We start from the raw sequence: 23,850 nt of genomic DNA, 5'->3' as shown, positions 1-23,850 counted from the left end.
CTTCTGTTTTTCATTTTGAATATGTCCACTACTTCATCCGCATCTATTTCTGCCCCATAGTGTATATTCATAAGAGCCAAACCGTTCAGTCTGTTTTCACTGGTTGTGTTGCGTAAGTAGTTTTTCAGTCTCCTTAGGCTTGAAAACGTCCTTTCTGGGGTAGCAGTGGAAACAGGTATGGTAGCCAAAATTTGTAGCAATGTGTAAACATTTGGATATAGTTTTTGATCGCACTTATCTAGGCATTCCAAAGCAGATTTTGGAGTAGGGGAGGTGTTTGTCATCACTGCTTTCCACACATCTAGTTCTGCTTTGACTACAGATGTACTTCTTTCGGGAAGCACTGAAGAGTACATACAAACTGCCTCTTCAATTTCAGAACTGGCTGCGAAATTTGATGGCAAGATACCAGAAAGTGCAGTCACTACTTTACGGTGCTTCGTAAACCTTTCGTTCAATTGTTGAATGGTATGGTCAAGGAATGGGATGAAGAAATTTATTTTGTAATGCGAGCATGTATCAGACGCAGGAATGTTTGAGCGGTTCAACTGCCTTCCGACTATGCGTGGCATCTGCAGTATACCGCCATTTTCTTCGAGCAAAACCTTTGCTTCTTCAAAAATATGAGGATACTCGTCATCAACTTTATTCCTCAGAAGTTGCAAGGTATTAATAACATCATCCACATGGCTGAATGCTGTAATCAGGTCGGTGTTAGCTGTTTGCAGCTGTTTGGATAACGACAATGTATAGCTCATGACTTTCTCAAGAATCACTAAGGACATCACAAAATTCGAAGATCGAAGTGTGTTAAGCATTTGGACGGCTTGTTGTGATGTTTCCTTATTATGGCTAGATTGGAGTTCTTCGAGAGCATTGACAATCGCTGGATAAATTTCTTTGAATCTCATGACAGCTTCATGCTTGTTGACCCACCGTGTTTCGCACATTACAAGCAGGCTTTTTTGGTGATCGGCGGGTAACAACTCTCGAATTTTGTCTTTCAAAACAGCAGTGCGTTGAGCGGAATGTCTGAAATACGAACCGACAGACTGTACAATCCCAACACAATTTCGGATATCTGCTTGTGAACATGAGTCAGCAATTGCAAGGTTGAGAGAGTGTGCACTACAGTGTACATAAAGAGCAAGAGCACATTCTCGACGAACATAAGCTTGGGCCCCGTGCAAATACCCACTCATAGCTGCAGCCCCATCGTAACCTTGACCAACCACATGAGAACACTCAAGCCCATGCTTTTTCAGAGCTGTAATAATTAGATTTGCTAGGCCGGATCCTGTGACATCAACAGTAGGAATGTACTCGAGAAACATCTCCTTAACTTTATGATGTTCAACATCCTTCAAATCAACATATCGCAAACACAGCGAGACTTGCTCCACACGCGAGATGTCAGTAGTTTCGTCAGCGAGAATAGCAAATAATCGGGCTTTCTTTACTTCTTCGATTATCTTATGTTGAATTATTTCACCACAAATGTCTATTATTTCATTTTGGATCTGAGGGCTTGTGTAAAGAGCATTCTTCTGAGAAGTGGCCAAATGCTCAGAAAGATCTTTATCCCCAGACTCAGCTCCGTACCGCAACAGTGCCCGAAAATTACCATCATTCTGCAGTGGTTGATCAGGCTCTGGTACAATCCGCCCAGAATCTATTTTACCTCTTAATGGGATGCCTTGTTTACCGCAAAAAATTATTCCTTTTACGATAGGGATTAATTTCTTTCGGTTTTCTTCTTGCTGCCTCTTTCTCTCAGAAGACAACTGCTCACTGACTGAAAAAGCCTGCAAAGATGTTACTTTAAGAAAGTTTTCTGCAAGTTCCAAATTTCTCTTGTGATATCCTGTTTTTGCATGAGTTTCAAATATTTCTAATGCATTTTTCCACTTGCAGAATGGCTCGGTTACAAGCTGGCCAATTCGCTGATGGCTGCCTTTACCTTCAAGTGAACGTCCCATTACAACACAAATTCTGCAGAATGCTCCACTTTTATATTCAGAATATGACAACCAGGGGAATCTCTCTATCCATTTAAGTTGAAAGCGCAAATTTCGTTTTGTGGAAATGGGAAACTTATAATCTTTGGGTGGGGTCCAAGGGACTTTTAAAATTTGGACTTTTATATATTCATTCATCATTTCATCTTGATTCGAATAAAAACCAACGTCCAGTTTAGCTACAGGATGAGATGATGATGAAACAGGCAAGCTGGTCGGTTCCTGAATAAACGTAGGCTGGTTGGTCGTACCCATTAAACAGGCTGCAGGCACCACTGACTCGAATTCGTCGTTAGATACTGTAACTGAGGTCACAGGTGCCACTGACTCGACTTTGTCGTTCGATTCTGTAACTGAGGTCGAAGGCTCACTTGCCACCACAGTCTCATTACCAGCAGCGCGCAAGCTTGTTGTAGTTTCAGTAGCCAAATGTGTTTCCTTACTGGAAACCGCTTGACCACACCACTTTTTCCAGTAGTCCATACCCTTAAACTTATCGCCTTTTCTTTTTTTTCCCTCCATTTCTCGACAACATGAAACTCGTACCTAGAAAGAAAAATAAAAATTACAACTAAATAATAAGAGTTAATATTAAAATTAATGTAACTGAAATTATTCATTAAGTACATTACAGCAACAGTGCTATGTGCTAACCGCGCGAGTCGTCTTTAGGGAGGAAAATAAAATAAAGTGATGTCTCTCATCCATTCATGTGTAATCATAATAGTAAAAAAATATATAAATTATTACCCAATTAAATGGTTGTCTGTAATGTCAGTTTATGGACGGTAATTTTACGTGATAATGTCATAAGAAAACATTGATGAAAAATTGCATACTTTTATGAACTGAATTGAATTATTATATCACTGAATTATCATTATTTTGTATAATACAAAGAAGGAGTAAGTTGTAAATTACATTTTTTTCGATAAATGTAACATTTATTCGCACTCGTTAATTTTAAGGTTTTTTTATTTTTGTAATAAACAATGTAAACCACGACAATGGAAACACTCGGCTCAAACGGAATGGGACACTTTTTCGTTCGTGCAGCCAGCGTTCATCGAGGTATAAGACATTATCACGTCAGAAATAACATTAAAGAACATTGCATTTGCTATGTATACTATTAATTAACATTCAATATGGAAAAAAAAAGAAACTTTTTTTACGACATCATTACAAATCTTTCTAGAATTTTCTCTACTATAATATGCATGTATAATACGGCCAAATATAGCTTACAAATATTTACGTCACCGAATCATGAAATTTCTTGCATTAATTTGTGCAGCCAAATTTCACTTAACCCGCACTGTTTTACTGTATTTTGGCATAACAAACCACTTTTCACATATTATTTGTTCAAAATTAAGCTTCCCCTAATGCGGGAGACGCTAAAAGTTTCAAAGGAACAAATCAAAACTTTTTGATGTTTTAAAGTCTCAGCATGCCATGGGCCGCGGCACTATTAAGCTGGAATCACAATGCCACGACGGGTCCGACACGACAGGCCCGACAAACCGTCGTACAGCATTGCAGCACGACAGATTTAATAGCCTAGGGTCACAATGCCACGACAATATTCAACCCGACGATTTCTGATTTGGCTGTCGGCAAATCGTTCCAAACAAATTATTTTCATAAAATAAAGTATATCTGACGTTTAAAAAAATAATTGAAAGAGAAACAGATGATGCTATTACAGCCCATGCTTTTTTCTCGCTATTTGTTAGGATAATTATGGCAGTTTTTCAACCTAATGCCTTACAAAATAGATTCAGCCTTAACTTTATTAATATTTAGTTATTCGCTAAACTCATTCATTATTAAATTCAAACTTCACCAATCTACAATAACAACTTTAACCATAAACACGATTAAATTTGTACAAACAGATGAAGGCAAGATATAAAACTCACTCGCATGTTAAACAAAATTACGAAGTAGGTAAATATTTTTGAAATTTAGTTCCGTACTGTTTCCTTTCCGTTGCCGTTTTGTTTTCTGTCGGGCCGTACGACACGACGGAATTAGAAATAAAATCTATTCGTTGCGGGCCGTCGGGGTGCGTTTTCTGACGGAGTGACGTCACGGTGACATTGCATTTCATTGGCTATTGAGCTTGTCGGACCTGTCGTGTCGGAGCCGTCGTGGTATTGTGATTCCAGCTTTATTCAAACATTTGAAATGCCGCCCGCCGCGACGAGGACCAGTCACATGCAGCGAGCCCGAAACTCCAAACAAAGCCGTTACTGATTCATAGTTTTACAAAACACAAGGTTATAAAAAACGTAATTTTACTCTTATATAATTAATATTAAAATAGAATTAGCAAAGTTTTCTAAGCGAAATCAGCAAACAAAAAAAAAATAAAAATTTGATGTAAACAAAACAACTTTCTAATCCACGATGGCTTCTCGGCGACTGGAACTGTTCACCGAATGAAGTTTCGAATTTCTCTAAAGGTGTATATGTATATTACGATAATATACCCTTACAGCCTTAACATAAGTTGAGTAGTTTAGAAGATCTAGGCGTACAGAGTTGCAAACTAACAGCTATAGAGACAACCAGACAAAAGCGGGAAGCGAATTAATTTTATAGTAAGTAAAGAAGATTACAATTTACTTACTCCTGTAATATGGCCAGTGGCCACTTAAGTTACTCGACGTGAAATCACAGCCAGAGCAATGATCACACAAATAACTATGTCCAATTGTCCACACTTCACAGTACACGGTACACAGATTCAGTGATCGGTGGCAAGGGATCGGTGGAGACTGGCGATAGCCGAGCTGATTGCACGCAACGGATGCATGCGCGGCGCGGGTTACAACACGAAATCAAGTCTAAGGTTACCAAACGAATACGATGATGCGGGCAGTGTCATTGGATAATCGGCGGCGTGCGGCGGCAGCGCGGCATGTTCAAAACATTGTTGTAATAGTGAGCAATTACCGTGGAACAAGTGTTAATATTTCAGTATATATTAATGAGATATTTTGAATATTTCGGGGGGGGTTTGAACCCCTAAAACCCTCCCCCTGGCTACGCCCCTGACTGCAGCAGAATCAACAAGAATCTAATGATCTGCAACAGTTACAACAAAATCAACAGGAACTAGATTATCTGCAACAATTGCAGCAGAATCCACAAGAAAATGATGATTTGCAACAGCTACAGCAGAATCCAGATACTTATGATTTACAACAGTTGCAACAAAATCAACAAGAATCAGACTATATGCAACGTGAAACTGACAATGTACAACAGTATCTGCAAAATGAACCAGAACTTGAGCAACAATCTCGTGGCAGACAGCAGGTACCAGTTAATTACGAAGTTACAGAAGGAGCACTGGAAAGTGACCAACAAGATCTAGACTCTGTGCTACCGCAGCAACGTGATATTGGGATTATTACAACTACACCAAAACCTTGGTGGAAAAAAGTTGGGTCAAGCATCAGTTCTGCCTACGATACCACAAAAGAAAAAATAGGTTCTGCAATAAATAAAGCAAAAAATGCAATACAAGGCTAGGTGAAAGTATCAAAATTCTAATTTATACAAATTCAAGCAATTCACGTTTAGCTAGTTAAACTTTTTTAAAAAGTATATAACCCTTCTAAAAAGATGGTTAATTATTTATTATCAAATTTCAAACTATTAATGTTCTACAAATTTCAGAGAAATATGTTTCAAAACTTTATTTTGAAATGTTGCCGTGTGGATAAATAATATTTAAAATATTAATTTAAAAAAAGACTTTTTATTTGTGACGAAAAACAAATGAGAAAAAATTTGCATTCAATACAGTGACTTCACTGTATTTGTTAAATTGCAAAATATGTACAATGGTATCAATGTATCAGTAACTTAAGACACATAAGTTAAAAAAATTCTGACTTTGCATGAATAAAGTTTCCTTTGAACAGTTTTTTTATGAAAACATTTTAAGCCTGCAAAGAGATTTTGTTGAATGCATGTCTACAGTGCATAGGTACTAATGACTAGTAAACAATATTCTTGTACTCTAAAAAAATAGTGATGACTATTTTGAACAACATTTTACTTTAAGTTCAATAAAAATAAACCTAAAATATTATCATCATTGCAGTAGCAGTTTTAATATATTTTTACATGATTTTCTTTAGTAGACAATTTGATATTGTTAGCGGTGTATTTGTGCAGTAAACATGAATACAAACGTCTTTACTATTATAATACTTAATTTTTTTTTCCTTTTGTTTCTTCTAGAGATAAGCTTGAAAAAGATTTTTAAACTAGAAGGTTGATTGAATAGTTCTTGAAACATGATACACAATACTTAGCCTAATAAATAATAAATACCTGTGCACAAAAGAATTTCCCAGTTATAAATTTTAATAGTATCAACTGTGAGAGTAATAGGGTGTTGATTCAAGGTCACAATTAAAGAGCAACTCAAACAGTTTTAGTTAAGTGTCTGCACACGAGTACTGCTTCGCTTTTTTCTTGCTCGCAGCACCACCTACGCAAAATAGCAACTCCTGAGCGTAATTAGTGGAGGGTGAACCTGTAGACTTTATTTGGCGACAGGATGGAGACCCTCCCCATTGTAATCTCTTTGTACGAGTGGTTGAACGTCCAAGTCTCTGACCGTTGGATTGTTTGTAGTGGTCGAGACGACGGAGCTCTTTTTAGCTGGCCTCCACATTCACCTGACGTTAAAGCCATGCAATTTTTTTTTTCCTTGGGGCTTTATAAATGATAGTTTCTACATTCCGCCGCTACCTAATGATTTGCCAGAGTTGAGACACAGAACTGAATAGGCCATTGCTTCCCTTACTTTGGACTTGATACCCTAAATGTGGAAAGAATTGGACTTAGGTTGGACGAGTGACGTACAACTAAAATTGCACGAAATGACCATTTGTAAGAAAACTAGGTTAGATTACCTTCAATTTGATGTATCATATGTCATAAATAGTTTAAATTAAACTGTTGTAATATTCCATTGAAGCTGGGTCATTCTTTTATGCACACCCTGCATTTTTGTATAACATGACTTGTCCAATATCTTTATACAAATCAAAAAATGTCTAATGGATGCAATGAAATGATCTACCTATAAATAAGCACAAATATTGTACCATACTCATAAAGGCTATAGTTCCTAAAGTTTCTAGTAGTGACCAGAAAAATCAGCTAATTTTTTGAAGATATGTGTACCCTTAACATACAGCACTATTGAAAGTGACTGAGGACCCTGGGGCAAATAATTTTGTCGGGATGCCTCTCTCCATTACCCAGTGCTGCCAAATTCCAGGCTGCTCATCAGACACCACAGTTATGTATGCAATAAAACACACACAGATCAAACCTGGAAAAAAGTTACACAGAATACTATAGTTTTACAAAATAATTTACAAGCTTCTACAGTAATGAGTTAAAATATCCATTAAATAGTTTTTAAAAAATGTGCAGGTCTAAAAGTTAATTTAATTTAAAAAAATCTCAAATAATTATGATTTATATTTTCGATACTGCAACCTTTGCATGCTTTGTTTCTTGAATTTCTGGGGGGAAATTTGTTTTTGTAGCTCACCCAATAAGCTGAACTGGATAACACCAATTGGGATTTTAATTTTAAAAAAATTCTGCCATAGATACATAGCCAATGTGTCATGAAGTCTCTATGCTTCAGTAATACTTCAATAATGTTAAGTATTTCCGTAACTAAATATTTAAATCAGTAAAAATTACTAAAAAATAGTAATGCTTGGTGGCATTGACTACCTAATGTACAACTTTTCAAATCCCACAATTTTAAAATAAAAAATTAAATACTGTAATTGTTTCAGTGACCATAAATGTAAACCTGATTTGCATGTATCACGTCACTTTTAAGGTTTCCAATTACTTATTTTATCATAAACTTGTAATAATTCATACTGTAATCAAAACAAACCTTAAAATTCAACTGGACCCCTCTAGTCAAAGTTGACAACCTTGTACCTAACCTACTGGTTTTTGGTTAGGTTTTTCCAATCAAACCCTGTTGAAAAAGCCTAGTGTATTACTAGTTTTTTTTCAATATCAATATAAATAAAAATTTAATTATAAATGAAAATTTAATTATAAATTAACATGTTTTATTACAATTTACTAAGTAACGTAAAATAAAACTGCACAGGCTAATTTCAGCTTATCAGAACAAATCCCTTAGATATTCATACATGTAATAGATGAATAATATTTTATTTAGAACAACTAAAGGGTGTAGACAACTAAACATATGGTTTTCAATAGGCTTGATAGTAAAATTTTGAATGTTTAAAAAAATCATTTTCAGAAGAAGAAAAAAAGGTATAGTAGTCATGCACCATGTTTCCCCACTTTGTGGAAAACCCGGGTTTGACTCCGCAGGGATCTGACTTGTTTTTTCCACTAATTAGTTGGACTTCACTTCACCATCGTAAACACTGAACAGAAAATCCTCTTTTGAAATACAGTGCATTGCATAATACTGGTACAGACTGCAATACTTCAAAGGAAAATTTTCTCTACTTTCAGTGTAAAGAATTTTGACATCTGCTTTACGAAGCAAGATAAACGTGCAAATATTGGGGTTTTCCTTATGGTTAGCAACACTGCTGTCTGTTCTTCTAGCAATTCGATTGGCAGAAAAGAAGCTCCACGCCTCCACACCTTATCAAAGTGAAGTGTTTGAATTGATGACTACTAATCTTTTAGAATACTTTTTGGCAAAAAGCCATGTTTTTCTTGTAAACTCCCTTTATAAAGCTCTAGAATTTTACCTTAGCATGTGAGTACATATACTTATTACTAATTTTTTATTCTAAAACAATTTTTTTCATAAGCACAACACACAAATTAAAACCATTTACACATGCCACTTGTTGACTTGTTAATGGTCCTTCTTACTCAGAAAACAAGCTATAAGCTGCCTCGACATACACAAAAAAAAACTTTAAAAAAAAGAGCTCAAATAAAAACTTAAATGGCCACTCTGTAATTTATGTCAATAATTTGTTATATCAATCAAATTATCTACTTCACGTGTAATTCCGCACACTATTCTCTACATTTTTTTTTCTTCCTTTTTTCCAGAAAATGGAAGATTAGAATAACTGCACAACTGCAATTTTGTAAACATTATTTAGGTCACTGCATTGTTCTGCTCGGCCCACTTAATGAAACTTTCAACAAACAAATATAATGACATATAACTACTGTCGTGTACAAGCCATTTCTGACTGCATGTACGTAGAACAAAGTTCAACAGTTATTAATATTCTAGCTAATGCCCGGCATGCATTGCTATGCCTATTTCAATTTTTTTGTAATTTGTTTGAAGTAGGTACATTTTACAAAGCATCTTTCTTTTTCGCGTATATATTGAGGGCTGATCGCGCATTGCCGGTGATTTCGAGATGTTAACTATGGGCGCCACCACGTGGAAGGGCACGTGGACCCGGCGGAGTCTCTCGCTCAGGGCGTGACGTAGCCCAAGTGGGGACGAGTTACCAGCCCTTTCTATCCTAGCTACCCAGACCTGGCCCGCTCTAGGCGTCGGGCACGCCACACTCCTAGACTCACTCACCACGTGATTAAATAAGTACTCACTTTATATTTATTCTCCAGATTTAATTTCACTAACACGTCTCTCTACACGCCCGTTACACGTTACACATTACACGGTTAAAAAGCCTGAGGCACGAATCGGTTTAGGTGAAGGCATGGTCCACACACGTGGCCATGCTGCAAAGTTTACTTATTACACGGTGATGAAAGAAACTCGACTGAGACAATTAATTAATTAAACAGTCCGCTGACCGAGAGCTGCCCCGAGGTTGACGAGCGAAAGAGATTCAGAAATACTTAACGAGACAGAATTACTTGGTCAGTGCAGAACAAAGGTTGAAGTCCCCGGGGTGCTGGCGCGTCTGCTCTCGGTCAGTGATGAAGATCGACTGGGCTGAGCTCATCGCTCGCAGGTGGCAACATGGCGCCCTTCGCGCCAACACAATTACCGTTACTGTATTCTACGACTCCGTGCCCCGGCGAAAGTTGAGTAAATTACAGATAAACATTAAAAATATATAAAAATTACTGACAATGGAAAGTTTGTTACTATTTACTTATTTAATGATAATTCATATAAAAGCATTCCTATCCTCGTCCAAGTCCATGCCTGTTCGGGTCCGCCCGGGCAACGTCTATAGTTATTTAAGGTAACTTATTTAAATTAAAGAAACACAAGTAAACTACACAGCACTGGGGCGAAGATGGATGAAAACAACAAAAAGGCTTACAATTAATATTAACATAGCAATTTTAGGGATCGCCGCACTGCTTCTAAGCGCCCTCTTGTGGTAGTTCGTGGCGCGCAATTCAAACACACGACTACGTACATGGCGGTACAAATGCCGGGGAAGGGGAGAGGAATGTTGAGGAAACGGAGACTGACTAGGCTCATGGGGCGTAGCCCCGGCTGACGTCAATTGCCCCCCCCTCGAATAGCCGGTCATGTCGACGTTTCCGCTGGGTCGCCTGTGGGCGTGGTCGCCCCCTTATCAACAACAGCTGTGCTTCCTCGCGATCCCTCGGGGTCGTAGCGTGTATCGCGGAGCCGGAACTGGGTCTTGTGACGCCCGGTCTCCCCTCTCTTCCCGCGGTGTTTCGTCTTCCTGCGGTTCGGTTACTGTCACCCTGAACGTGGAGTCTGCCAACGAGTAATGCAGCGGCCATAATGGCTCGTCCGGCGAACCCGGCCTACTCTCTACTTCCTCCGGCCACCTTATCAGTGGTTGGGATGTCGACTGGCCCTCCGTCACTCCGGGCGTGTCCCTGAGAAATCCCCTGAAAGGCGAGACGTCACTCCCCGAGTCTTCGAACAGCCGCCTCGGCCGGACGTCTGTGACTGCGAGGGGCGTCGCCTGTCCCGCCCCCAGGTCCGGGAAGCCTCTGAACCCGCCCCCGTCTGTTGGGGTGGACGTGACCAGCTGTGCGGCCGCCCTCCCGTCTGTCTCGTCCGCCGCCTCCGTCTCTCTCTGCCGCGTCCCTGCTCCGTCACGTCTCGTTCCCGTCTCTTCCGCCCCGTCCGCCGCCTCCGTCTCTTCCTGCCCCGTCTCCGCCTCGTCCGCCGCCTCCGTCTCCTCCTGTGCCCAGCGCACATCGTCCCGGTGATATTTCGCGGCCCGGCCTGAGGGTAACTTTATCACGACCGCCGTGGGCCCCGCCTTGACCACCGCCACCGGGCCAAACTACTTTGGCGCCAGGCCGGCGCAGAAGTTGCGTCGGCCGGAGGAGAGGGGGTGGAGCCTCGCGTAAACCAGCTGGCCTGGTTTCAGTTCAGGGGGCGGGCGGGTCGTCTCGGGTGTGCGTTGTGCTTGGTAAGCTGCCTGGTTACGTCGCGCCCTATCGTGCGTCTCGGCCAATCGCCTCAGGCGTCCTTCGGGGCTCTCTACGTCCGGGTCCGTTTGTTGTTGCCGCACGTGATATTCCCCGGGGAGGGTGAGGTTCCGCCCCTGGACCATGGTGGCTGGTGTTTCGCCGGTTGCCGCGTTCACCCGTCGCCGGATGCAGTACAGAACGTCCGGGATGTGCGTGTCCCATTGGGCGTGGTCATCCGCGAGCCTCAACCGCAGTTGAACCTTCACCTCTTGGTTGCGTCGTTCCGTGGGGTTCGCGCGGGGGTGGTACACGGGGGTGGTGTGTAGGATTACCCGCCATTTTCTCCCCAGCTGCGCCCACCGGCGCCCGACAAATTGGGTGGCATTGTCCGACAACAGGACCCGGGGGTACCCCCACCTAGGAAAAAACTCCGTTTCCAGGCTGCGTGCAATGGTGCCGGCGCGGATGTTCGCCAGGGGGTAGGCCTCCACCCAACGCGTGTAGCAGTCTGTCACCACCAACAAAAATCTTTTCCCTCGGGGCGTGCGGGGATATGGTCCCATTAGGTCTATGGCGACTGTATGGAATGGCTCGGTGGGCTGCCTGGGTACCTGCTGGGCTGTCCCGTCGGTGCGGCGCGCCTTGTGCCTCTGGCAATGTTTACATCTCCTCACGCAGTCCCGTACAAACTTGTTTACCCCTGGCCAGTAGAACTGTTCCCGCAGATCGCGTCGCGTCTGGTCTGCGCCGGGGTGTCCGGCTAGCCTGTTCACGTGATACATGTCAAACACCTCCCGGCGGGTGGCGGCTGGCGCGAACGTCCGCCATTGGCCAGCTGTCCCCTTAGGTCGCGCCTGCAGTGTCCCGTCCAATACACGGTAGCCTTCACATTCTCCGCTCCCGCAACGGCGCACGATCTCCTGTGTGTCTGTGTCCGTGAGTTGGGCCGCTCGCACGTAGGCGTCTAAGTCATCAAGCTCCGCGCCTGGCGGTAATGTCGGTGTGACGTTAAGGTTTAGGGCACACAATGCGGCTTGGGTTGTCGGGGTGCGCGGGGTCCTGGGTATGCGCCCGCTGGGTGGTGGCAAAAGCTCCTCCCACTCCGCATCGTCACAGGCTGTGACGGTGACGTCCGGATCTCGCGACAGCTCGTCCGCTAGTTCGTTCTGTTTTCCCGGTACATGCTCGACTTCGAAATCTAAGGCCTGTAGAAGCATGGCCCAACGCGTCAGCTTCGAACGTCGCCCCTGCATCGTGGCCAGCCATTTGAGACATTGGCTGTCAGTTCTCAGTACGAATTTCTGCCCCTCCAGGTGTGGGCGGTAGCGTCTGAGGGCCCAAACTACGCCTAGACACTCACGCTCGTTCACGCTATACCGCTGCTCGACGTCGCCGAACTTGGCGCTTGCATATTCAATCACCCGAGGCTCGCCGTCGTCGCCGAGTTGTAACAGGATGGCCCCGATGCCCTTCTCGCTCGCGTCTGTTTGTACGATCAGGGGTCTGCCTGGGTCCAGCCGCGCGAGTAAGTGGCACTGTTGAAATCTGCGTTTTAGCTCGTCAAAAGCGTTCTGGGCTTCCACGGTCCACCTGAACGGACGTTTGGGTGACAGCTGTTCTGTCATCGGCGCCGCTACTACCGAGAACTCTGGGACGAAGGCTCGCAGCCAGTTAGCTAGCCCCAAGAACTTTTGCAGTTGCTTGCGCGTGCGTGGGGGCTCCTTGTTGATAATTACACTCAGCTGTTTTTCCGTGGGTCGGTTTCCGTCCGCGTTAACCACTAAGCCCAGGAAATCTAGTTCTGTGGTCCCCAGGTGGCATTTTTCGCGATTGCATGTCAGACCATGGCTCGCCAGGCGTTCCAAGACTAACGCTAAATGATGCGCATGTTCTTCCCACGTCTGAGACCAAACAATTATGTCGTCCAGATACGCGGCCGCAAACTTGCCCGAGTAGTTGTCTAAGACCCGTGTCATCATCCCTTGGAAGGTAGCGGGGGCGTCCTGTAGGCCGAATGGCATCGCGCAAAACTGAAATCTCCGCCCGTCTGGGGCTGTGAACGCCGTCTTGGGTCGGTCCGCCGGACGTATCGGCACCTGCCAATACCCAGATTTTAGGTCGAGGGAAGAAAATATCTTGGCGTTACCCAGGCCTGAAAGTGTGTCGGCTATGTTCAGCAGGGGGGGTGGGGCATTAATTGTCACTCTATTGATAGGTTTGAAATTGACACAGAAGCGTAGTTTCCCGTCTTTTTTTTTCTGCCAACACGACCTGGAAATTATACGGACTTTCGCTAGGCTCAATTATCCCGTCATGCAACATGTCCTGAACCTGGTCTAGGATGGTCTGTTTACCAACGTGGCCGTAGCTACCGGGTGGGATAAACATTGGCTCGTGAGGATGGGTCGGGATGGCATGCTCAGCTATGGTGGTACGTTTCAGCGGGTCCGCGGACGCAAACACATTACACTGATGATCGAGGACCTGCTGGATGGTAGCACGAAACTCGGGGGGAACTCCGTGCTGGAATTCGTCGAGACTGACCTGGTTTACTGCTGGTGGAGTAGGCTTACCCAGCCCGTGGATGGTCCGCCGCCCCTGGGTGCCGACGTGGACGCAGCCGGCCCGGATGTCGATGGCTGCGTGCTGCTCGTAGAGCCAGGGTAGCCCCAGAATGACGTCATCACGTAACTGCTCCACCACCAGCGCCGTCGTGACGGACCGTTGGTCCCGCACGTCCACCTCCAGCGTCGCGACGCCCTGGGTGTAGCAGGCGTCCCCCGTGGTAGCCAGCTGGAGTTGGCCCGGGTGGTACTCGAAGTTGTCACGGCCAATCACGCGTGCCGCCACACAGTTGTGGCTGGCGGCGGTGTCAACAAGCGCGTGGACTGCGCGCCCGTTGACAACCACCGGAATGCGCAACAGGTCGGCCTCCGCCGCTCCCACGTGACCCAGGAGAGGCCCCGCCGCCGTAGGTCTGTTGTTGTTAGGTGAGGCGGGGGAGGTGGGCTGTCTTAGCGCGCCGCCCCCTGCCGTCCGTTTCCCGACGGCTGCTGCGCCGCGAAGTCAGGCCGGAACTTGTTCCTCACCGGGCAGTTCTCGTGCCAATGGAACGTGCCTGGTGGACACGTGTGGCACTGAGGTGGTGGGCTGCCGCCGGTAGTCCGTCTCCGCCATGTCAGCTGCGCGTGGCCGCTCGGTCCGGGTTCGTCGCGCCTAGCTTGGTCTCGGGTGGGCGCCGTGTAGGGCACCAGCGCCTTGGTGTCGGCGGGCGTCGTGTCTTCCTGCTTGGTGCTCAGGGTGGCGTGGATCCTGGTCGGTCTGACAGCTCGTAGGTCCTGCTCTAAGACGCGCGCCTGTTGGACGAACTCCTCTGCCGGACGCCGCGTCATCGGGCGTAAATACGGGCGAAATTCCGGGCGCATCAGCTCAACTACCCGCTCCAGCACTCCGGTAGGTTCTTCTCCGGGAAACAGCCGCTTGTACAGACGTATTTTTTTCATGATAAACGCCTCCGCCGCCTCCGTCGCGCCTTGCTCGAGACAATACAGCTCCGTCCGCACTCTCATCTCTGTCTTCACGTCCGCGAATCTGGCCTCGAACAATCTCGCGAACTCGGTCCACGGCATGTCATACTCCTGGACGATCTGCCACCACGTCTTGGCGTCGCCTTTGAGCGCGGTGCTCACCCTGTTCGCCCACTCACACTCCGGCACTCCGTAGCGATTCAGGCGTTCCCGACACGCGTGTACAAATCTCCGCGGATCGTCGCTGGTTCTGCCCGCAAATTCCGGTAGCTCCACGTGTCCTATGAGAGGTACCCTGCTCCGTGGTGTGTCGGCGGCGTCTCTCACCGGGCTGCGGCCTGACGGGCCCGCTATTCTCACGTGGTGGCACCACTGGCACGTGTACCACCCGTCTTGAAAGGAGATTATTTCGGACTTCGCGAAACACGCCGTGTGCTTGAACGCGCGACAGTTCCGGCACCAGCCTCCCTCCCGCGTCTTGCCCTCACACTCCGCATCCGTGCACTTCCCGTGTCCCGCCTCAAACTGATCCGCCCGTTCTGCCTGCTCGTGGTTCGGCTGCGCTTCATACTGTCCTACGCACACGCACGTGTCCGTCCACGAAGAAATCGCCGTCCCGCTCACCTGGCGCGGTCGCGCGCACATAACACAATATAAGCTATTCTTTTGAAACAACTCACTTGCCTTAATCGCGCCCGGATTTTTGTCAAGTCCGTGGTTGTCCGACATGGTCGTGTGGTGGTGAGGCCGGTCGATTGCCCCTCTTCCCTTCGCTACGCGACGCGACGCGGATGGCGGTACACACACACACTGACCTGGCCCGGCTGCTGTTGTCGCGAGGAATGCGGCCACCTGGCTGCTCGCAGCGAATTCCTGGAAGCGCGCGCCCGGCTGGTCACGTGGCCGGCGCGCCAGAGTCCCGCTATGCGCTCCGCGCGAACAATAGTTCCAGCGCGAACTTTAGTTCCGCGCGCTCCGCGTAACAACCGCCTATCTCACACGCTCGTACAGGTCTGGTTTTCGCGGAAGATGTAACTCGCCCCACGCTCTTGGGCGCCATTTGAGGGCTGATCGCGCATTGCCGGTGATTTCGAGATGTTAACTATGGGCGCCACCACGTGGAAGGGCACGTGGACCCGGCGGAGTCTCTCGCTCAGGGCGTGACGTAGCCCAAGTGGGGACGAGTTACCAGCCCTTTCTATCCTAGCTACCCAGACCTGGCCCGCTCTAGGCGTCGGGCACGCCACACTCCTAGACTCACTCACCACGTGATTAAATAAGTACTCACTTTATATTTATTCTCCAGATTTAATTTCACTAACACGTCTCTCTACACGCCCGTTACACGTTACACATTACACGGTTAAAAAGCCTGAGGCACGAATCGGTTTAGGTGAAGGCATGGTCCACACACGTGGCCATGCTGCAAAGTTTACTTATTACACGGTGATGAAAGAAACTCGACTGAGACAATTAATTAATTAAACAGTCCGCTGACCGAGAGCTGCCCCGAGGTTGACGAGCGAAAGAGATTCAGAAATACTTAACGAGACAGAATTACTTGGTCAGTGCAGAACAAAGGTTGAAGTCCCCGGGGTGCTGGCGCGTCTGCTCTCGGTCAGTGATGAAGATCGACTGGGCTGAGCTCATCGCTTGCAGGTGGCAACATGGCGCCCTTCGCGCCAACACAATTACCGTTACTGTATTCTACGACTCCGTGCCCCGGCGAAAGTTGAGTAAATTACAGATAAACATTAAAAATATATAAAAATTACTGACAATGGAAAGTTTGTTACTATTTACTTATTTAATGATAATTCATATAAAAGCATTCCTATCCTCGTCCAAGTCCGTGCCTGTTCGGGTCCGCCCGGGCAACGTCTATAGTTATTTAAGGTAACTTATTTAAATTAAAGAAACACAAGTAAACTACACAGCACTGGGGCGAAGATGGATGAAAACAACAAAAAGGCTTACAATTAATATTAACATAGCAATTTTAGGGATCGCCGCACTGCTTCTAAGCGCCCTCTTGTGGTAGTTCGTGGCGCGCAATTCAAACACACGACTACGTACATGGCGGTACAAATGCCGGGGAAGGGGAGAGGAATGTTGAGGAAACGGAGACTGACTAGGCTCATGGGGCGTAGCCCCGGCTGACGTCAACATGTACTCTCTCTCTATTATATATATATATATATATATTCATTCATATCACTATCTCTAACTATCTATGTATCTATATCTCAATCTATCTCCCTATCTATATCTCTCTAAATTTTACTATATCTCTAATTATATCCCCCCCCCCCTTCTCCCTCTCTCTGTCTGTCTCTGTCTCTCTCTCTCTCTCAATGTCTGTATCTTCCTATCTATTTATCTTTAAAAACAGATTAACACACTAACATTAATTCATATAAATATTCTTACCTATCTATATTTTTACCTGTCACAGATGTGACACAGGTATACAAAAACACAAGCGTATTCCAATGCGACGTTGTGTCAAAATTTCAAAGCAATCTGTGAAGGACTTTCGGAGATTTAATATTTTTGAAAGAACATTTACATTCCTATTCATGTGGATCCCACAACGTCCGCCTACTGGGACCAGTGGCTAGCGTGTCAGGCCGGGGCGAGGATCTCGTGAACCTTCTCCCTGGGTTCAGGACCGGGTGATTGAGACGACCCTTCCGCGGAAGGCAACGGCAGACCACCGAGGACTCGTCCTGCCTCGGCTGTCCCCATGGTCTTGCCTGGGCTCGCCGCACCCAGTGATGGTGAAACCACTCATCATCATTGTTTATCATAATTAATTATTATTGTAGGTACTTGCTATGTTTTTTTTTGTAATTACTACTTTTAAAAGACTCCATATTTGTTACTTTATCACATGCCACATTTTTATTTATTACATAGTTACTGTTTGAAACACATAAGGCAAAAAAAAAAAATTGTAAAGAGGCACTATTAATTAATGTGTGCGTGGCCGTCATATTAGTTTCAAAAATATCTGGCCCTCGGAAAGAGTGAAATTGGCTGTCAAGAGCCCTACACTAGCTTAACTACCTATACCAGGGTTGGAAAGGGGTCGTCCATTAATCACGTGATGTTATTTTAGCAAATTTTTAACCCCCCCTCCCCCCCAAGTGATTTGTGGTGAGGTTTTAGACCCCCCCCAATAAATCACGTGTAATTTTTTGGTACAAAATATTTTTAAAATTTCAGAATATTATTTTTAAATATAGGTATAATCTAATTTAATTCTGGAAAATTAAGCACAGTGATAAAAATGTCCAGACACACATTAGGTCTTTTACAGATCTCCTAGTTTAGACATCGTCGCATTGTTTTAAAGCATAACATTGGTGGCAACGATTTACGCATGTATTCGGCGCCAAAATCACAGTCTTTACTGGCGACTGGCGAACCGAGCCGGGTGGTTCATGTTGCGGCGGGCGGGGATATTGTTGCCAGGCTACGGCGAGTCAAGGTCACGCGTCGCTTTTCGGTTTAGTAGAAATCGCGCGAAAAAATAAATACACGTGATATCTCTCTACACCCCCCCCCTCCCCCCTTGTGATATTTCGTGATTTTTCCCGACCCCCCCCCCCCCCCCCCCCCTTTCGAGCCTCACGTGATTAATGGATGATCCCAAAGATACCTTTATAAAAAAAAATTTTTTGTTTGAACCAGGTTTTTTTTATTAAGTTAGTGATTTTGGTTCTTACCATGTTCAAATGAAAGCCATACAACATCTCGCTTTCTGCCACTCATTTTGAAACAGAAAAGTTATAACATCAAAGAACTAAGTCCAGCAAATCTGCACATCTGACTCAGGTTTAACCATAGAAAGTATATTTCCCCACAGAATGGGTGTTCCCCGCAGAATATGGATTTACACTAGTCAGGGATTTCCCACAGAACAAGAATTTTTTTAAATAATACTATTTATTTTCTCTTTTTGTTTTTTTACAAGTTTTTGTATATCAAAGGGTGGTTTTTTAAATTCACACATAACCAAAACCACACATGAGCAAATGCAATACAAAATTTCCTACAATTCTCAGAAACGTTCAGATACTAAAATATTTTCGGTGTTAGATTCCACTTGCTACAATAAACTAAAGTGAGATTTGCCGATTTGCAATTAAAAATTAGCGGTAAATATTTACTTGGGCGGTATTTCCGAAAAAAAAATGTTAAAAATCCGAAAATACCTTTATTTTATGCTCTTCAACTTCCTCTTTTCATTAAAAGCGGCGGAGATTAGAAATTCCCAATACTTTAGGAGATATCAAATTTTTTAATTTCTTCATATGTAGTAGAGCGGTATTTGCGAAAAAAATGTTAAAAAACCGAAAATACCTTTATTTAATGCTCTTCAACTTCCTCTTTTCATTAAAAGCGGCGGAGATTAGAAATTCCAAATACTTTAGGAGATATCGAATTTTTAAATTTCTTCATATGTAGTTGAGCGGTATTTGCGAAAAAACATGTTAAAAATCCGAAAATACCTTCATTATATGCTCTTCAACTTCCTCTTTTCATTAAAAGCGGCGGAGATCAGAAATTCCTAATACTTTAGGAGATATCGAATTTTTAAATTTCAGCACAAAACCAGCGCATTCCTGTGGCGTGCGTGAAACATTGTTTCTTGTTTACGTACGAGTATCTGTTTTTTTATTGGATAATGATGTCACGTGATTGTTCGTGATAGGCCAGAATTCAAATGAACTAATACGTGATTATTTAGTTCAATTATTGTTTAAAACGGTGTTTAATTACCGCCTCCAACTTAGGTGAGTTTTTAACGTTTCTAATTTTAAAGTCTTATTTGTTATTTTGATATTGTTGCGCAAGTAATAAGTAACAAAAAATTTTACGTGAGTTGTTACTGTACATCCTTTGTTACGGGTTTGTTATGTAAGGTCAGTTACATTATAAATAATTTAAAACTAAAGAATAATTAAAATTAATTCACATTATTTTTAATATCACCTTAGTTTGAAAGTATTTATAATGTAACTGACCTGACCTAATCGACCATTTTAGTTTACTGTTCACCCTCTGTCCGGGTTTGTTTGGTCAGGTCAGTTACATTATAAATATTTTAAAACTAAACAGCCATTAAAATTAATTCACAAAATAATTTTTAATGTCGGCTTAGTTTGAAAGTATTTATAATGTAACTGACCTGACCTAATCAACCATTTTATTAATTACGCATTCACGATTCACGTATTCACGAACACACGGCAAAATAACAAAAATGGCGCCGCTCGAATGGTTCCACAGGTCTTGTATTGCAAAATTAAAAAATTCGATATCTCCTAAAGTATTTGGAATTTCTTATCTCCGCCGCTTTTAATGAAAAGAGGAAGTTGAAGAGCATATAATAAAGGTATATTCGGATTTTTAACATTTTTTTTTTGCAAATACCGCTCAACTACATATGATGAAATTTAAAAATTCGATATCTCCTAAAGTATTTGGAATTTCTTACCTCCGCCACTTTTAATGAAAAGAGGAAGTTGAAGAGCATAAAATAAAGGTATTTTCGGATTTTTAACATTTTTTTCCGGAAATACCGCCCAAGTAAATATTTACCAAATATGCAACTAAAACAGGCCTAGCGAAGAATATTAAAACAGGTGGCTAGACAGGATTATTTTGGAATGTTACATTTTTTTTTTTTTTTTACTAAATTACGACATAAATAACTTACAACTATTGCCCTAAAGAATTACTGTGAATCCGGACAAATTCAGTGATGACGAGTAGCTGACCTCTCCTGATGAGCCCGCTTAGTTCTGACCAAAAAGAGTGTTTTTTGCATCCCATGCTCCTCCACACCCTTCGCATCTTCCACTCATGGTTTCTTCTCGCTGGTTTTCCCCCAGCTCACCCCAGCCTCCCTTCTCAATTCCCCCGACCATCTTGAACAGACTTACAAGTCCGTCCACCTTCTCTCACATACCCATAACTCATCTCGTTTCCCTTCGTCGTGCATAACTATTCTGGGTAAATATGTAGTTTAACGGTATTTGCGAAAAAAAAAATGTTAAAAATCTGAAAAAACTTTTATTGTATGCTCTTCAACTTCTTTTCATTAAAAGCGGCAGATATAAGAAATTCCAAATACTTTAGGAGAATCGCAGTTCTTATTTTGCTATACAAGACCTGTGCAATCATTCGACCGTCAAAATTTTTTTTATTGCCATGTGTTTGTAAATGCCTAATTAATGAAAATGGTCGATTAGGTCAGGTCAGTTACATTTTAAATACTTTGAAACTAAGCGTACATTAAAAATAATATGAATTAATTTCAATGGTTCTTTAGTTTTAAAGTATTTATAATGTAACTGACCTGACCTAACAAACCGGGACAAAGGATGAACAGTAACAACTCACGTAAAATTTTTTTGTTACTTATTACTTGCGCAACAATATCCAAATAACAAATAAGACTTTAAAATTAGAAATGTTAAAAACTCACCTAAGTTGGAGGTGGTAATTAAACACCGTTTTAAACAATAAATGAACTAAATAATCACGTATTGGTTCATTTGAATTCTGGCCTATCACGAAAAATCACGTGACGACATTATCCAATAAAAAAAATAAATACTCGTAAACAAGAAACAATGGTTTACGCCACATGAATGCACTGGTATTGTGATGAAATTTAAAAATTCGATATCTCCTAAAGTATTTGGAATTTCTTATCTCCACCGCTTTTAATGAAAAGAGGAAGTTGAAGAGCATATAATAAAGGTATTTTCGGATTTTTAACATTTTTTTTCGCAAATACCGCTCAACTACATATTTACCCTATTCTAACTGAAATACTTCCGTTACCAAGCATGCGTCCAACACCGCCCTCACATACTCCAGCACCGGGCTGCCGAATTAGTAACTTCGTTATCCCCTTTCATCTTACCTCTGGTAGCGACTTAAAAGAACTGACGAAATCTTTCTGTTGTTGGTTATCTAAAATAAAAATAAAAACAAATACATTTCAATTAAAGAACACAAAATAACGATGATCACGAATAATCAACTATCTTATTATAACCTCACCTAACGTAAGCTGTTGATTTGGTTCGACAGCCATTGTCAGATAAATAAACTAGTGCGTACTTAAAAAGATATATTGCTTTGTGATTCAACTTCATGCACCCTTGATATTTACGAATTCTTATTCGTTTACCGCGAGTGTTAAATTGGGTACATCAAAATCTTAAACGCGCGAAAAAACAAGAATAAATAAATAATAAAACAACAACAGCATTCAGAGTCGCCAATGTAACAAAAAAAATATTTTTTAGATAAAGAAATAGGTATAATCATTCCTAATCTCTGTAAAAAAAAAACAAAAGGTTCGCCATCTTGGATTATTAAAACCAGCAACTTTATCATGTAGTTAAGAGCCAAAATAAAATTCAGTACCTAGTTTTGGACTATATCTGAAATATTTATTGCCGTGTGAATATATAAAATTAATTGAAGTGATTGCCCTAAAATAATCAGGGATATTATCTCACAGCATTTACACATTGAAGCCTGATGGTTAATACCAGATTATAAAATCATAAAAATTGCTTGGAGATAAGTGAGTTCTGCCTCGTGTAGTAATTAAAATAAATTTTCCAAAACAATAATTATATGGCGAGTTATGTTTTACCATAAAGCAAGACAAGTCTATTTTACCCTAAACTAATTAAAGCTAAAGTGTAATAATTTTGAAGTTATGTGCATCTCAGGCTGAAGACCATTTGCCTGAACATCCTGGGTATAAAACATTCAGGAAGAGTTGCATGCAATCGTATGCTTTATTTGGAGTTTGGCCCACCATGGCAGTAAATTTTACCTCATAACAAATCATCCGATCTTAAGTTTATATTAATTCTAGTGACACCAACCATCGGTGCTCCCTATGATCATGCGGGCTGCTATGCTTCATCGACACCTCAGATTTGCATGCAGTTTGGTAGTGTTGAACGGCCCGCGCCGCCGACATGTCGATAGCCGCCCGCGCAACTATCAACATCAAAGCTCGTATCACTCCGCCGGGTATAGCTGTATTATTCTAACTGAATGTAATGTCCATTAATTTGTAATATATATGTAATAAGGATTTTATAACACTGTTATCACAATTTAATAACTTAAGTTATGTTCACTGTGAATACGTCTAATTCTTGGCCTGATTCATTTCCCGTGCTTTGTGCACTACGCACACAAATGTGACCCCGGGCGCGCACACCTCTCGGGAACACAGTAGTCGCCCTCCACCCGGCTCCGAGGCTGGTCACATCTGCACACCATGGCGGCCCCTACATCACCGATCAGCAGCATATTGTAATTATTTTCAAATTCGTTTCATCTGCCTCGTAGCCAGCCTCCTTCGACTGGGCCAGACACTGCCAGTCGCTTCACTTATCACACTCAGATTCTCCAGAATACATTCTTGATCATGTAATATTATCTGTTTAAAATGGGAAACGAAGATTATTCTAGGGTGCCGATCATTACCATGGCACTGGCGCATATTAGTAGCTTTCTTTGTAATATGTATACAATTAGTGTTGGCAGATCAGGCGCCTCCCTTCATGTTTACTGTTTCACATGATAATTATTAGTAACTTTAACATATTTCTATGTATCACAACTGTCGCATTATGATGTGGACGAAATTTCTGCCAAAGTCAGTCGCAAACTTGTCGCGATCTGCATTACCGCGAGTAAGCATAAATCCAAGGCATAAGGACGAGTCGTCGACTCTCAAAGCGGACCAGACCATGTATTTAGATATCACCATGTACAGGATGTGTGGTGAAAGTAAACACAGCATCTTTATCATTGGGAGTTTAATTCCGCCTATTAAGGCCCAACCA

The 23,850-nt window shown here is 42.9% G+C and overlaps 1 protein-coding gene and 1 long non-coding RNA gene across 2 annotated transcripts in view; both read right to left on the bottom strand.

Moving 5' to 3' along the window:
* Positions 1-5,408: 5,408 nt before the first annotated feature.
* On the bottom strand, positions 5,409-22,198 carry LOC134537382 (uncharacterized). The gene is made up of 3 exons (XR_010075986.1): positions 22,034-22,198; positions 21,894-21,943; positions 5,409-7,386 (listed from the first exon to the last, which is right to left on the bottom strand). It is a non-coding gene; the product is annotated as an uncharacterized LOC134537382 (long non-coding RNA).
* LOC134537381 (uncharacterized) overlaps positions 13,130-23,850 on the bottom strand; it is an 843,397-nt gene continuing 832,676 nt past the window's right edge. The window contains exon 2 of the mRNA XM_063377747.1: positions 13,130-17,130. Within this exon, the coding sequence (XP_063233817.1) occupies positions 14,438-15,679 (1,242 nt within the window). The 5' untranslated portion in view covers positions 15,680-17,130 and the 3' untranslated portion in view covers positions 13,130-14,437. The remainder of the gene's footprint in view (positions 17,131-23,850) is intronic.

This window comes from Bacillus rossius, chromosome 12 (assembly GCF_032445375.1).
Source record: "Bacillus rossius redtenbacheri isolate Brsri chromosome 12, Brsri_v3, whole genome shotgun sequence".
Taxonomy (NCBI): Eukaryota; Metazoa; Arthropoda; class Insecta; order Phasmatodea; family Bacillidae; genus Bacillus; species Bacillus rossius.
Note: the sequence above shows the minus strand (reverse complement) of the source record. Positions and strands in the feature narration are given on the sequence as shown.